Source organism: Mesoplodon bidens, assembly GCF_964165515.1.
Source record: "Mesoplodon bidens genome assembly, chromosome: 18".
In the NCBI taxonomy this organism is placed as follows: Eukaryota; Metazoa; Chordata; class Mammalia; order Artiodactyla; family Ziphiidae; genus Mesoplodon; species Mesoplodon bidens.
In genome coordinates, this window is record NC_138175.1 from 48,204,816 (window position 1) to 48,218,313 (window position 13,498).

The 13,498-nt window shown below is 53.9% G+C and overlaps 1 protein-coding gene across 1 annotated transcript in view; it reads right to left on the reverse strand.

The window, feature by feature from the left end:
* Positions 1-628: 628 nt before the first annotated feature.
* The window catches only part of FCGBP (Fc gamma binding protein), a 90,715-nt gene continuing 77,845 nt past the window's right edge, over positions 629-13,498 (reverse strand). The window contains exons 18-25 of the mRNA XM_081217860.1: positions 12,695-13,311; positions 11,638-12,181; positions 9,953-10,524; positions 9,064-9,637; positions 7,751-7,950; positions 4,473-4,856; positions 926-1,194; positions 629-804 (exon numbers count right to left, since the gene is read on the reverse strand). Coding sequence (XP_081073986.1) covers positions 774-804; positions 926-1,194; positions 4,473-4,856; positions 7,751-7,950; positions 9,064-9,637; positions 9,953-10,524; positions 11,638-12,181; positions 12,695-13,311 — 3,191 coding nt within the window. The 3' untranslated portion in view covers positions 629-773. The remainder of the gene's footprint in view (positions 805-925; positions 1,195-4,472; positions 4,857-7,750; positions 7,951-9,063; positions 9,638-9,952; positions 10,525-11,637; positions 12,182-12,694; positions 13,312-13,498) is intronic.

Here is a 13,498-nt window from a genome sequence, read left to right on the forward strand (position 1 = left end):
ATTCATGCGTCGGAACCTATCTCCAATGTGATAATATTTGGAGGTGGGGACTTTGGGAAGTGATAGGTCATAAGGGTGGAGCCTTCATGAATGAGATTAGTGCCTTTATTAAAGAGGCCCAGAGAATACCCTTGTCCTTCCACCAAGGGCGCATGAGATAGCCACCTATGAACCAGAAAGCAGGCTCTTACCAGACACCGAATCTGCTGGTGCCTTGATATCGGACTTCCCAGCCTCCAGAACTTCTGTTGTTTATAAGCCACCCATTTTATGGTATTTTGTTACAGCAACCTGAGTGGACTAAAACGTATGAGGAAACCGAATGACAGAGACATTAACGTGCCAGGGTTATAAATGATAAAGTCAGAATCTATTGATTTTTCTTTTCATTTTCTACTTCTTCCCTCCAATTATTCATCTTCTCATCCATCCATTTTTCTAATCCTCCATTTCTCCATTTTCCCATTTCCCCACCCATCTTATTCCCAATCTACCCATCTATCTCCATCCATCCATCCCCTCACCTGCCAGCAAATATTCATCATGTGCCAGATTCCCCAGGCATCTGACACCTGCTGTGCAGGAAGGAAAGTCAGGGATGAGAAGACATAAGACAGGCACATTGGTATGCAGCTTAGCTTAAGATATTTATTCAATGCTTTCACCGTTGGCCTCAGTGGCTTAGCAAAGGGGTAGAGTGGATGAGGGACATACAGTGACAGAGTGCATCCTTCAGTTATTGCAACCTCCAGGGGGTTCGGGTCCTGAAGTCCTCATTCCCGGTGGATGACTGATTGGTCCTGACTGCAAGAGACAGACACTTAGCACTTTTTGTAGACTGAGCACCCACCCCGACTGCCCCTTTCCCATGAGGACCCAGGTGCCCCTGCTCCAAGTAGCCTGGCTTCCAAGCTACATTCCTCACCATGGGGAGAAGTCCTGTGCTCTCCAGTTCTCCAACGTTGTCTCCTGGGAGTCATGCCCATCGTTGGTCTGGTCTGCATCAAAGTTTCCGCAGGCCCCACACAGCATCCCAGCATGGTCATCGCTGACCACCACAGCCAGCTGCCCGTCGGTGCCAAGCTGCACCTGAACCCCTGCCTTCTGCTGGACTAGCACAGAGCCATCAGGATTCCGACTCACGGACACAGATGTTAACACCTCAGCTGGGAGATCTATTTGGCGACCATTCACCTGGTGGTCGGGGGAGGGTGGGTGAAACACAGAGGTGAGGCTGGAACCACAGGAGAGCTGGGGTGTTATTAGGATGGAAAGCCCAAGGAAGACAAGAAGTTCAAGGAGTGAAAGCAGAGAGGCAGATTCTGAAAGAGATGAAGGCCTGGATGAATGGACCACATGGAGAGATGGAAACCTAAGGTAGCTGGAGATGTGGATGGATGGATAGAAGGACAGAGAGTGGATGGATGAACAGATGGATCAATGCATAAGCAGGCGTGCACACAACATTCCAAGGGCAGCCGGGGTTGGGGGGAAGCACTTGTATCAGATAGATAAACAAACAATCAGTCAAACCCCAGCATCATCCTGTCTGATTCTAGTTTTCAAAAGAAAAGAACACTTGAGCATGTCCTGTAAGTTACTGATTCTGTAACAAGGCAACTTCATCCCTTATTTTTTCAATGCTGATGTCTGAAGCAAGTATAATAATCATGTGAGAAAATGACTATTTCTCCATCACTGGCTGTGGACTCAGTAACCTTGGTAACCTTGTGAATTTTTCCCTTTAAATAACTGTCTGTTGGTTTTTTTAAAAAAATAAATTTATCTATCTATCTATCTATTTATTTACTTATGGCTGCGTTGGGTCTTCACTGCTGCACGCGGGCTTTCTCTAGTTGTGGCAAGTGTGGGCTACTCTTCGTTGTGGTGCATGGGCTTCTCATCGCGGTGGCTTCTCTTGTTGCGGAGCACAGGCTCTAGGTGCATGGGCTTCAGTAGTTGTGGCGCGTGAGCTCAGTAGTTGTGGCTTGCGGGCTCTAGAGCGCAGGGTCAGTAGTTGTGGCATACGGGCTTATTTGCTCTGCGGCCTGTGGGATCTTTCCGGACCAGGGCTTGAACCTGTGTCCCCTGTATCGGCAGGCGGATTCTCAACCACTGTGCCACCAGGGAAGTCCCGTTGTCTGTTTTCTTCGATGAGTTAACCCTTCTAAAGTTAGATTCCCTAGCAAGCCTTGTTTCAAAGAAAAGTTCTTTTTTTCTAAATGCTTTTTAATGTGACTCTTCCTCTGCCAGATAATTGGAGAGTTGGGTAGATAGACTGGAAAGATAGGTAGATAGGTCTGAAAAGATGGATGGATGGGTGGGTGAATAAATGGATGGGTGGAAGGAAGGAATGGAGGGAGGGGAGGGGGGAGGAAGAGAGGGAAAAAGGAAAGAGAGGTGGAAGGAGGAGAGAAGAAGGAGGGATGGATGCAGTGAAGGACAGTTGGAGAGACGGATGGAAAATTTCACCTGGCTGCAAGCTTCGACGATATAAGAACTGGGTCTGAGTTATATGTGTTACCCAGCACGTGGCCTGGTGCGGAGGAAACAGGGATGAATGTATTCACAAAACCAAACTTTTCCTGGGTACCCTCTTGGTGCCAGGCCCTGATCTGGGTACTGGTGACAAAGTGATGATCAAGATGAACAGGATCCCTGCCCATCTGAGGATTATATTCTAGTAATGTAGAGAGGCAACAAACACAAAGAAATAATGGATAACCTCAGGTAGTGATAAGCACTTGAAGGAAATAAAACAGAGTAACAGCACTGAGACTGGGATGGAGTCAGAGCTTCCACAGGTAGTTGGGAAAGGCCTCTCGGTAGAAGCAATGCCAGAACTGAGGTCTGAAGGATGAGAAGGAGCCAACTCTTAGAAAATTTGCATTGCAGCAGTGGGAACAGCGAATGCAAAGGTCCCGAGGTGGGAACAAGCTTGCTCTACTGTATGAATAGAATAAAGGCCAGCTTGGCCTATTATCAGCACAGCCAATGAGGGAAGGAATTGTAGGAAATGAGGTTGGTGAGGCTGGCAGCAGTCCGATCACACAAGGCCATGGAAGGGAGGTGGCTTGAGTTTGGAATGTTGTTCTGGGAAGTCACTGTAGAGTTTTAAGGAGCAGAATGCCCTGATCTGATTCACATTTTTAGAACATCTGCTGTGTAGAGAATCGCTTCTTGATAAAGGAGCAAGGGAAGGTCAAGAGTAGGGGTCTGTTCACCTGAATTATGGATCAAGCAGAGGGCCAGAGAAAAAGAGTGACTGGTCCAGATTACACTAACAAGAGAACTCAAGCTTCCCTGCTTTCAGCAGGGCTGAGTCTTGGACCATCTCGATGCCTTAGTGGAGGGATGTAGACAGACCATTCATTGGGGGAGGAGTGTGTGGAGCATTGGCTTTATCGCCCCACTAGACCCAGAAGACACCAGTGGATGTCTCTGCAATCAATGAACAGGTCATGGAAACAGAGACATGGGAACTTTAGGGCAGCCTGACATCTGTGTTTGGGTCTTAGGCTCTATTACTTGGGCCACGGCTGATTAGACTCCGAGTCAGCATCAGCCCTCAGTTCGGCCAGATTCTCTCTCTAGAAATTTGGAATTGGGGTGGCGAGAACTGTGGGGTTTGGCAAATGCAGGGCAGTGGTAAGTCAACAGAAGTCAAGGGGCAGAAGGGAGAACCCACTGGGGCTGGAAGGGACTCATGAGGCAAACAATGACAGGCCTGAGGGGGCCCTAAGAGCAAGCTGAAAGACGGCTGAGGGAAGGGTCGAGTGGCCTGGAATTGATAGAGTCCAAAGGATGTTCCCACTGAGCACTGCACCTGGAATCCATCTTGGTCCCTTATATCCACACAGTCACCACCACACTCCATTCCCATCAAAGTGGTTCCGAGTCTGGGTGCCGGTGGGTTCAAAGCCTGGATCTCCCGGGTACGCTCTGAGTGACTTGGGTAAATGATGTCACCTTTTGGGGCCCTAGTTTCCCCTCTGTGTAAAATGGGGATAATAATAGTCCCTGTCTCATGAGTATGTTGTGGGGAGTCACAGAGAATGAAGCTGATTTGGTGGACAGCAAGTCTAAAACACAGAGGTACAAGTCCCAATGACACTGCCAGGCACCTGGATCCAGCCACTCCTGAGGCTCTGTCCCTGGATTTTCTAGTTATGTGGGCCAATCCATTCATTTTTACTGAAGGCACTCTGAATTTGGTTTTCTGTCACTTGCAAACAACAGAGTCTGGATTAACACTAAAATCAAAACTACTGAGTTACTTGAATGTGTTTTTGCTCTTCAAGAGCTCAGCCAGAATAGAGGGACTAAGTCTGAAGTACTGACACAAACAGAAATCCAGAGAAACAAACTGCAGAGATCTGATGGGCAAGACAGATGGGCTGCCAGGAATGTAGGGACACTGCAACAGGAAGAACAAAGCCCGGGGTAGACATGCCCCCTGTGTCCAGGCTTACCCACACGCCCTTGTTTCGGGTCACAGTCACCAGTCCATCCTGGAAGAAGATGTGAACCGGGCCCAGAACTTCAGCTTTGCCATTGCAGGGCCAGACGTCAGCAACCACACGGTACCACGGGACGGTCTCCCGTAGTCCTGGGCAGCGGAAAGAGAGCTCGTAGGTGCCGGGGGAGCTGACGGTACTGCGGACCCCATCGAAGGTGGTGAGGGTGGCATCCACAGAGAGGGGACAGTGGCCACGGGAGACCCAGCAGTCCCGGACCCCAGCCTGGACCTCGCATACGCGGCCTGGCGGACAGCTGGCCGCCTGGCACGTCAGGCCGGTGCTTGAGGAGCAGGAACAGCGCTCGCCGCAGTCTGAGGTCAGCAGGGAGGAGTTCACCTGTGCACAGAAAGGGGCCAGGTTACAGTGGTGTGGTGGACTGCAAAAACAGACACAACCCTTCCACCCTCTGGATCCATGCAGAGTGACTTTGCGGTAGCTCCCATTAAGAAATGGAGTTTATTTCCCCTTCCTCACAAATCTGGGCTGGCCTTAAGACTACGCCTTGGTTATTACAATGCAGCAGAAGCGACGCTGGGCCAGGCTCAAGCCTGGACCTCAAGAGACCTTACAGGTTTCCTCTCTTTCTCGGAACCCTTCCCAGACACCACAGGCTAGCCTGCCTGAGTATGAGAGACCCCGTAGAAGAGAGACAGCCAGCCCTCAGCTGACCCACTGGGGGACCACAGATGTATGAGTGAGCCCAGGGGATGGCGGAAGAACTGCCCTGCTGATCCCAGCCCAAACTGTAGAGCTGCAGAATTGTGAACTAAACAAACCATTGTTTTAAGCCACTATGTTTTGGGGGTGGTTTGCAACCCAGCAAAAGCTAACTGATACAGGTAGGAGTGGGCACTGGAGATATTCCAGAGTCCTGGCACCCCCAGCCTAGAACAAGAGGGCTCTGGAAACCCAATTCCAGGAAATGGACTTTCTCCTGGTTTTCTCCTGACTGGCTGTTCTTTCTTCACTGCATTTTCAAGTTCCTCCTCACCTCCCAAATCCTGAACACTATCCTGCCCAGGGCTTAGTCCTCAGACCTATTCTTTCTCTACCTACCATTTACTACCTGGTGATCTCACCAAATCTCATGAAGACTAAAAGCAGTGTCTGATCCTCAGCTGTACCCTGGCCCAGGGTGTGGGTCAGGTGGGGGTAATTGTTATAGAGACCATTATTGGGCCAACAGGTGAAATTCAAATAAAACCTTCACGTTAGATAACAGCATCAAGTCAGTATTAATTTTCTGACTTTGAATTGTATTGTGGTCAGATCAAATGAGTTTTTTATTCTTAAGAAATCCTTGCAAAAGTATTTAGGGGTAAAGGGGTACTATGCATCATACTCTCACATGGTGCAGAAAAAGCAGTATGTGTGTATGCATACAAATATATATATATATATATATATAGAGAGAGAGAGAGAGAGGATGATAAAGTGGCAAAAATGGTCAACATTCGAAGTACTTGAGTAAAGGGTAGGCAGGAGTTCTTTGTACTATTCTTGCAATTTTTCTTAAATTCGATATTTTAAAAATAAAAGTTTGAGGGCTTCCCTGGTGGCGCAGTGGTTGAGAGACCGCCTGCCGACTCAGGGGACATGGGTTCGTGCCCCGGTCCGGCAAGATCCCACATGCCGTGGAGTGGCTGGGCCCGTGAGCCATGGCCACTGAGCCTGCGCGTCCGGAGCCTGTGCTCCGCAGCGGGAGAGGCCACAGCAGTGAGAGGCCCGCGTACCGCAAAATAAATAAATAAATAAATAAATAAATAAATAAAAGTTTGAGAACTTTAAACAAAATGAATACATTTGATTTAAAAAAATTACCATCTCTATACTGATGACTCCCACATTTATGTCTCCAGACCAGACCTCTCCCCTGAATATCAGACCCACAAATCCAAGAAACCTTCTAGCACAGGCAGAGTGGTCAAGGCTGGCATGGGGAAGCACAGGGGTCTGTGGGAGTCCAGAGGAGGAGCCTAACCCAGCCTAGGGGATCAGAGAGGGCTTCCTGTAAGCAGTGAGGCCTGAAGGAAGGAGTAGGAGTAGTTTGGCATCTTCTTCCGCAGAAGTCCTGCACTTCTAGACACTCTAGCCTACCTTTCTGCTGTTAATAAAACTGGGAGGAACGGGGAAGGGATGTGGTAATCCATCTGTCCTTTATTTGATAAATATGCTTTTGAAGAAGCAGGACAGCCTAGTAGTTCAGAAGGTGAGCCCAGGCTGCTGGGGTGTGCATCTCAGACTCCCCACTTGCTAATGGGTAGCCTTGGGCTGACTTCTCTCTGTCATCCATAAAATGGGGAAAATAACAATAGTACGTGTCTCGTAGAATTGCTGTGACTATCAAATGACGTCTGTAACAAACTTGGTGCATAGTAAGAGCTCAAAAAATATCAATCACAAAAGCAAATCAACTATTAACTTTCGATTCCCATTATTAAATGACTGTAGCTGTGCTGCTATAAATTACTATTATTTTTACTGAGTGTGATGAACATGGAGGGTGAGGCCCAGTGCTCCGTGGGTGCCTTTTAAGCACAATCACCCCTGCTTCCTCAGACACCTATGGTGCAAGGATGATGATTAACCTCATTTTACAGATGGAGAAAATGAGGCTCAGGAAGGAGACTGTAGTAGGCCTGATAATGGCCACCCCAAAGACATCAGGTCCTAGACCCAGTAAATGTTACCTTATATGGAAAAAGGGTGTTTGCAGTTGTGATTAAGAATCTTGAGATGTTGAAATTATCCTGGGTGGGCCTTAAATACAATCAAGTGTATCCTTATAAGAAGGAGCCAGAGCAAAATTTTATGACACGTATAGAAGAGGAGGAGAAATGAGACATGGAAGCAGAAATTGGAGTGACGTGGCCATAAGCCAAGGAATGCCTGCAGCCACCAAACGATGGGAGAGGCAAGGAACAGGTTTTCCCCTAGAGCCTCTGGAGGGAGTGCCGCCCTGCTGACATCTTGCCCCAGTTATCCTGATTTCTGTCTTCTGGTCTCCAGAACTGTGAGAGAATAAATTTCTCTTGTTTTAAGGCACCGAGCTATGGTCATTCGTCACAGCAGCCACAGGAAACTAATACAGGGACGTTACTAACACTGAGTCACACAGCAGGGAAGTGGTGGCAGCCTCTCTGTCCCCATGCTCGAGGGGGTCAGCACAGAAACTCTGAGTCCCCCTCAAGCTCCTCCACCCTCCCTGCTCATCTCAAGCTCCTGCTTACTGGCAAGTATCGGCCATCATGGGTGCAGCCACAGTCTTGGACAGGGATGCAGACACCTTGGGACAGCAGGAAGCGGTCGTCACACTCACAGCCCTCAAAGCAGCGGGTGGTGCAGCCCGTGAGGCCAGAGAGAGCGGCACAGGAGCCCTGGCAGGAGCGCGTGCAGATGGAGTAGTGGCTGTGGGCAGGGCACTGGAGCGCTGCGGAGAGAGAAGGCAGGGTGGGGTCACGCCTACACACAGCCACTGAATAATGAATGGGGCCTACTGCACACCCAGCTCTGGGCTGCCGGTGCTGGGGATACAGCAATGAAGGCAGCTCCAGGCCCTGCCCTATGGAGCTCATGTCAGTGGGACAGATAGTGATGGCCCAGTGTGATCAGGGCTGCATTGGGGAAATACAGACAGAAGGTCAGGCCAGGATGCGGGAAGCACAGGCAGAGGGGTCAGGGCCAGGAAGGGAGCTGTGAGGATCCAGGGGAAGTAACCAGAGTGAGGGTCTGGGCTCTGGCTAAGCAATTGGTGGATGGTGTGGCTGCCCCATGATGAGGACCAGGATCAAGGAATAGGAGGATCAGGTTTGGGGTGAAATGCTGATGTCATATAGAACACAGGAGGTGTGTGAGGGACCCTGAGGACATCAAGTGGAAAGTGTCCAGGAGGTCACTGGACCCATGAGGCTGGCAGTCATGAGAGAGGTGAGACATGGAGACAGACAGTGTCTACTGCCAGCACCGAGGACAAATCTAAGGCTATAAGGGTAGGTATGGGCCTGGATGTAGGTCCTATGCTGAGGAGAATGAAGGAGACACAGCCCTGCCCTGGGGGTATGAGTGGCCACTGCCTTGTCCAGGAGAGTCCAAGGAGACATGGCCCTGTCCTGGGGGTTTGAAGGAAACAGATAAGCCCTAACTGGGGGTATCTAAGAGGTACAGTCTTGGGCTGGGCGTCTGAGGGAGCTGCAGCCTTGTCTTAAAGGATCTGAGGGGCTGTGGTCCCATCCTGGAGGAACTGGGTGAGCCACAGACTCAGGCTTTATTGTGTGAGCTTCTGACCTGCCCGACCCACCCTCCAAGGTCACCACAAAAAAGGTTCAGGATGGGCCTTGAGAAGAACTGTATCTGAGGTCTCAGGAGAGTGGGGCCCTGAAAGGAGTATGAGAAGGGCCAGTCAGCCAGGCAGGAGGGAAGCCAGCAGGGTGCGCTGTGGGAGGAGCTGGGGACTGCTCCTGAGATGCAGACAGGACAGGGAGCAGGCCAGAGGGTGCCCCCCGAGCCTGGGCTGAAGTCCTCCCAGGGCCCCATGGACACTCACGGCAGAAGCTGTCTGTTCTCCAGGGCTTCACGGCCACGCCAGCTGCCTGGCAGGCCGCTGTGTAGGCTGACAGGCTGCTGCAGAGGGCGGCACTGTTGCCCTTCTGGGCACAGAGGTCATACACGCACTGGCGGAAGTACTCAGAGGGGCTCAGAGCTGCATGGCAGGCCGAGAAGGGGCCCTTGGCATCCCGGAGCCGCCCGCAGGCCTCAAGGCTCTCATGCGGCGCCGTCTCCTCTGCTGAGCACAGGGGGCAGCCCTGGGGCCCGCAGCCTTCACCACAGCCCTGGGAGGAGCCAGGCGCCCGCCATGCGGCTCCAAAGGCATCCACGCTGGGGGCCATGGCGCCACTGGGCAGGACAAAGTCATCACTCCAGTTGCCGTTGAAGTTCCCACAGAGGCCACAAAGCCGGTCACGGAAGGGGCTAGGGATGGATATGAGGACGTGGGCATCGCCATCAAAGAGAAGACGCAGCTCCTTGGTGGTCTGCAGAATCATGTTCCGGCCCTCGGCAGTCACCCGCACGTGGCCCACAGCCACAGGCAGGGCTACGGCCTCGCCGTCCACAGTGACCTGGATGGAGGGTCAGATGCGTCAGGGACTCATAGAAGCACAGGTAAGGCAGGTAAGGCAGTTCCCTCAGACTCCCAGGATGCAGCTGTCTCTCTCTCAGTCACACTGGGGTGGGGCCATGTCCCCCCGAGACTTCCCAGGGCAGGGTCGTGTCCCCCTCAGAGACCCCAGGGCAGCGCTGTGTCTCGTTCAGTCCCCCGTGGGGAGGGGTCATATCTCGCTCAAAACCCCCAGGGTGGGCCCTGTCCCCCTCAGAGCCCCCAAGGTGGGGCCAGGTTGCCCTCAGACCCCCAGGGCAAGGCCACGTCCACTTACCTGCAGCCCTCGAGCCAGGCCCACAACCTGGCCAGCCACAGTAACCACCAGACGCTGGGGATCTCCAGCCGCATTCTTCTCAAGCACAATGGTAAAGTCCTCGTCCCCAGGCTGTGGGTGGCAGACCTGGGCCAAGATATAGGAGCAGGAGCCATGCAGGTCATAGGCACGGCCGTCGAGGGTAATGTAGTGGACGCCCCCGTTGGCCAGGCAGCGGCCACAGCCTGTAGGGCGACAGGCCTGGACGCCGTCCTGTAACCGGCACTCCTCATAGGGCCCGCAGGCCGCGCCCTCCTGGCAGCTGACCTGGCCGCTCGGCCCACACTCGCAGCGCCGCTCACACTCAGGACCCGGGTAGAAGTCCTTGCCCAGCGGGTAGTAGCGGCCCTCGTGGAGGCAGCCGCACTCGCCCACAGGCACGCAGGTGTCTCCACTAAGCACAAAGCCAGCGTCGCAGACACAGCCCTCCCGGCAGGTGGATTCGCAGCCCTCGGGTGCTGAGAGGCTCGGGCAGCTCACAGGGCAGGAGTCACCACAGAGCTTGTAGTGACTGTGGGTCGGGCACTGGAGGGCTGTGGGGACAAGAGGGGAATGAGCCAGGCAGGCACGAGGGAGGGCCACAGGGGAGGCACAGGGTGGGAGAACCTGCCCAGGTGGATCTGTATGTTCTGCCTGAGCATATTTCGTGAGTGAATCTGTCCGGGGATCTGAGCAGGGTGTCTGATCCACTACATCTAACAGGGGGCTTCAGTGTGGGGATCTGGGGTCTCTCTGCCCAGGTAGTGTGTCAACCGGATCAAGTGTTTCTAAAGATCGAGTCGATCTGACTGGGTGAATCCAACCCCATATATCTGACCAAGATATGCAGGAACCAACTGTGTCTCAGGGTGTGAATCTGGCCGGGGTGTGGGCCCAGATGTACCCTGGGGTATGAACCCACATGAGTATGCCTGACTGTCAACGTCTGACCTGGAGCCTCTCACGGTCTCGATGACAGGGTCTGTCAGTGTGTGACTCTGACCACGTGTATGTGGACTGGGTGAAGCTGACAGAATAAATCTGACCAGGAGATCTGTCTGAGGGGAACTGCCCAGGACTATCTGACCATGAATCTGTATGTATCTGCCTGGGGCTATGTCAGGGTCCTGATTCTACGTGGGTATATCCGCCTAAGTGTGTCTCAGTGTAAATGTGATCAAGTGTCTCTAACCAGAGGAGTCTCTGTCTGAGGTTATGGGACCAGTTCTATCCAACCCTGTGTATTTCCTTGTTTAAAACCGTCTAGGGGCATCTGACCAGGTGTAACTCTCTAGGTCTCTCTGACCACGGGTAGCTGAGAGAATCTACCTGACCAGGTGTTATCTAGCTGTGTAGCTTGGACAGGGTCAGCCACCCCAGTCTATCTGAGCGCATGAATCCTGAGAGGGTACTCAGGACGTGTATCAACCACGTGTATCTACCACGTGTATCTGAGTCTCTACCACTGCAGTATGTGGTAGTATGTGACCTGGTATATTTCAGTGTGTGAACGCCAAGGTGTTTCTTTCACAGGAGATATCTGGGCTCAGGGGAGGCAGGGTGGTGCCTAAGCCCCACCGAGGAGAAGGCTCTTGTCTTAGAGCCCTGGGAAGGGGGGAGGAGGGGATGACCGCTGCTATGCGGCCCATGCATGGATCAGTACTCACGACAGAAGTCCGGCCGCCTCCACTCGCCGAGCTGGGCCCCAACGGCCTGGCAGGCTGCAACATAGGCGGCCACGGCAGGGCAGAGGCCTCCCGGATGGCCCTGAGCCTGGCAGGCGTCCAGCAAGCAGCCCTGGAAGTACTGCGTGGGCGGCACGAGGCTGTGGCAAGGAGCCAGCGGGCCGTCGGGGGCAGAGATCACGCCGCAGGCGTCCGGGCCGCCGAAGGCCTCCTGCTGCTCCTGCGTGCAGGGCTGCGGGCACGGCCCGGGCACGCACTCCCCGCAGCCCTCGGCGCCGCCCACTTGCCAGCCGTCCGGGTTCCCGCCCACCGCATTCAGATCGTCGTTGGGGTTCTGGTTGTAGTTCCCGCACAGGCCACAAAGGGCGCCCGCGTACGCCGCCGGCACGCGCAGGCGCAGGTTGTTGTCTCCGTCGAAAGCCAGCGAGATCACCGTGGCAGTGGTCACCACCACGTCGGCGCCGCTCAGGTATGCGCGCAGGCGCGAGTCCAGCTGGAAGGGCAGCGCCACCAGCCTGCCGTCCACCTACAGGGTCGGGGTGGGAGTGGGGGTGGTGAACGTCGCAGACACAGGTTCGAATCCTGACTCCACTATCTAGTGGCGGGGGGTGGGGGTGGCGGGGGTGGCGGGGGTGGGGGGTGGGGGTGGCGGGGGGGGTGGGGTGGGGGGTGGGGGTGGCGGGGGGGGTGGGGTGGGGGGTGGGGGTGGCGGGGGGGGTCCTTGTGCACGTGACCTCCCCCCTTATAATTATAATAGTAGTACTAATAATGAGCGACTATAGGCACGATGTCACTGGCTCCTCACACTGCCCTCCGAAGCAGGTAGTTCTTAGACTCATTTTACAGAGGAATAAACTAAGGCTCAGAGATGGGGAAGCCACTACTCCAAGCCATCCAGCTCCAAGGCCTATGCTCTCTCTCGATCCCTCCATCTGCCCTGTTAACCTGTGAAAGGCAATCAGAGTAGTGGCAGACCCCTAACTGTCCCAGGCAACTTCAGGGCTGGCACATGCTCTTGCCTGGCCCACTGACCCCTCACCTGCAGCTGTCGGGGCCTGCGGGCACTGAGGGTGAAGCTGTGGCCGTAGATGTGCAGGGTGACAGTGCGGGTGTAACTGACGGCCTGGCTGCCCCGGTGCTCATTGGCTACAGTGACCGTGAAGTTCTCTACCCCCGGGGGTGGTCTGTGGCAGGGCATACTCAGCAGGTACTCGCAGGTGCCTTGGAATTCGAATCGGTGCCCATCCAAGGTAATGTAATGGGGGTCACCCCAGGCCTGACACTCAGCTGTGCTGATAGGGTGGCAGCCATGCTGGCCTGAGGGCAGTAGGGCACACTCTTCGCCTAGCCCACAGCTGGCAGGCTTGCAGACCAGTGAGCCACCGCCAGGCCCGCAGTGGCATCGCTGGGAGCAGGTGGTATCAGCCCAAAACTCGCTGCCTGCCTCGTGGTAGGTGCCGTTGGCCCAGCAGCCGCAGCCACCATCCAGGGGAACGCAGCGGTCGGCGCTCAACACGAAGCCTGAGTCACACTGGCAGCCCTCGGTGCAGGGGCCCTCACATGGGGCAAGGGCGGTGGGGGGTGCAGGAGACGGGCAGCTGGCTGGGCAAGGTGGGCCACAGAGCTCGTAGTGGCTGTTTTCTGGGCAGGGGAGCTCTGTGGGTGGATGAAGGAGTGGGAGGGAAAGAAAGGGAGAGAATGGTGTCAGGAGGTGGGGTCTGAGGATAGGGTAGGAGGAGACAGACAGAAACCACGAGAGATAGAGCAGGAGACAACGAAAGACCCAGAGACAGGGAGAGAGAGGATGAGAGACAATCAAAGGGAGACACAGAGACAAGCGCCA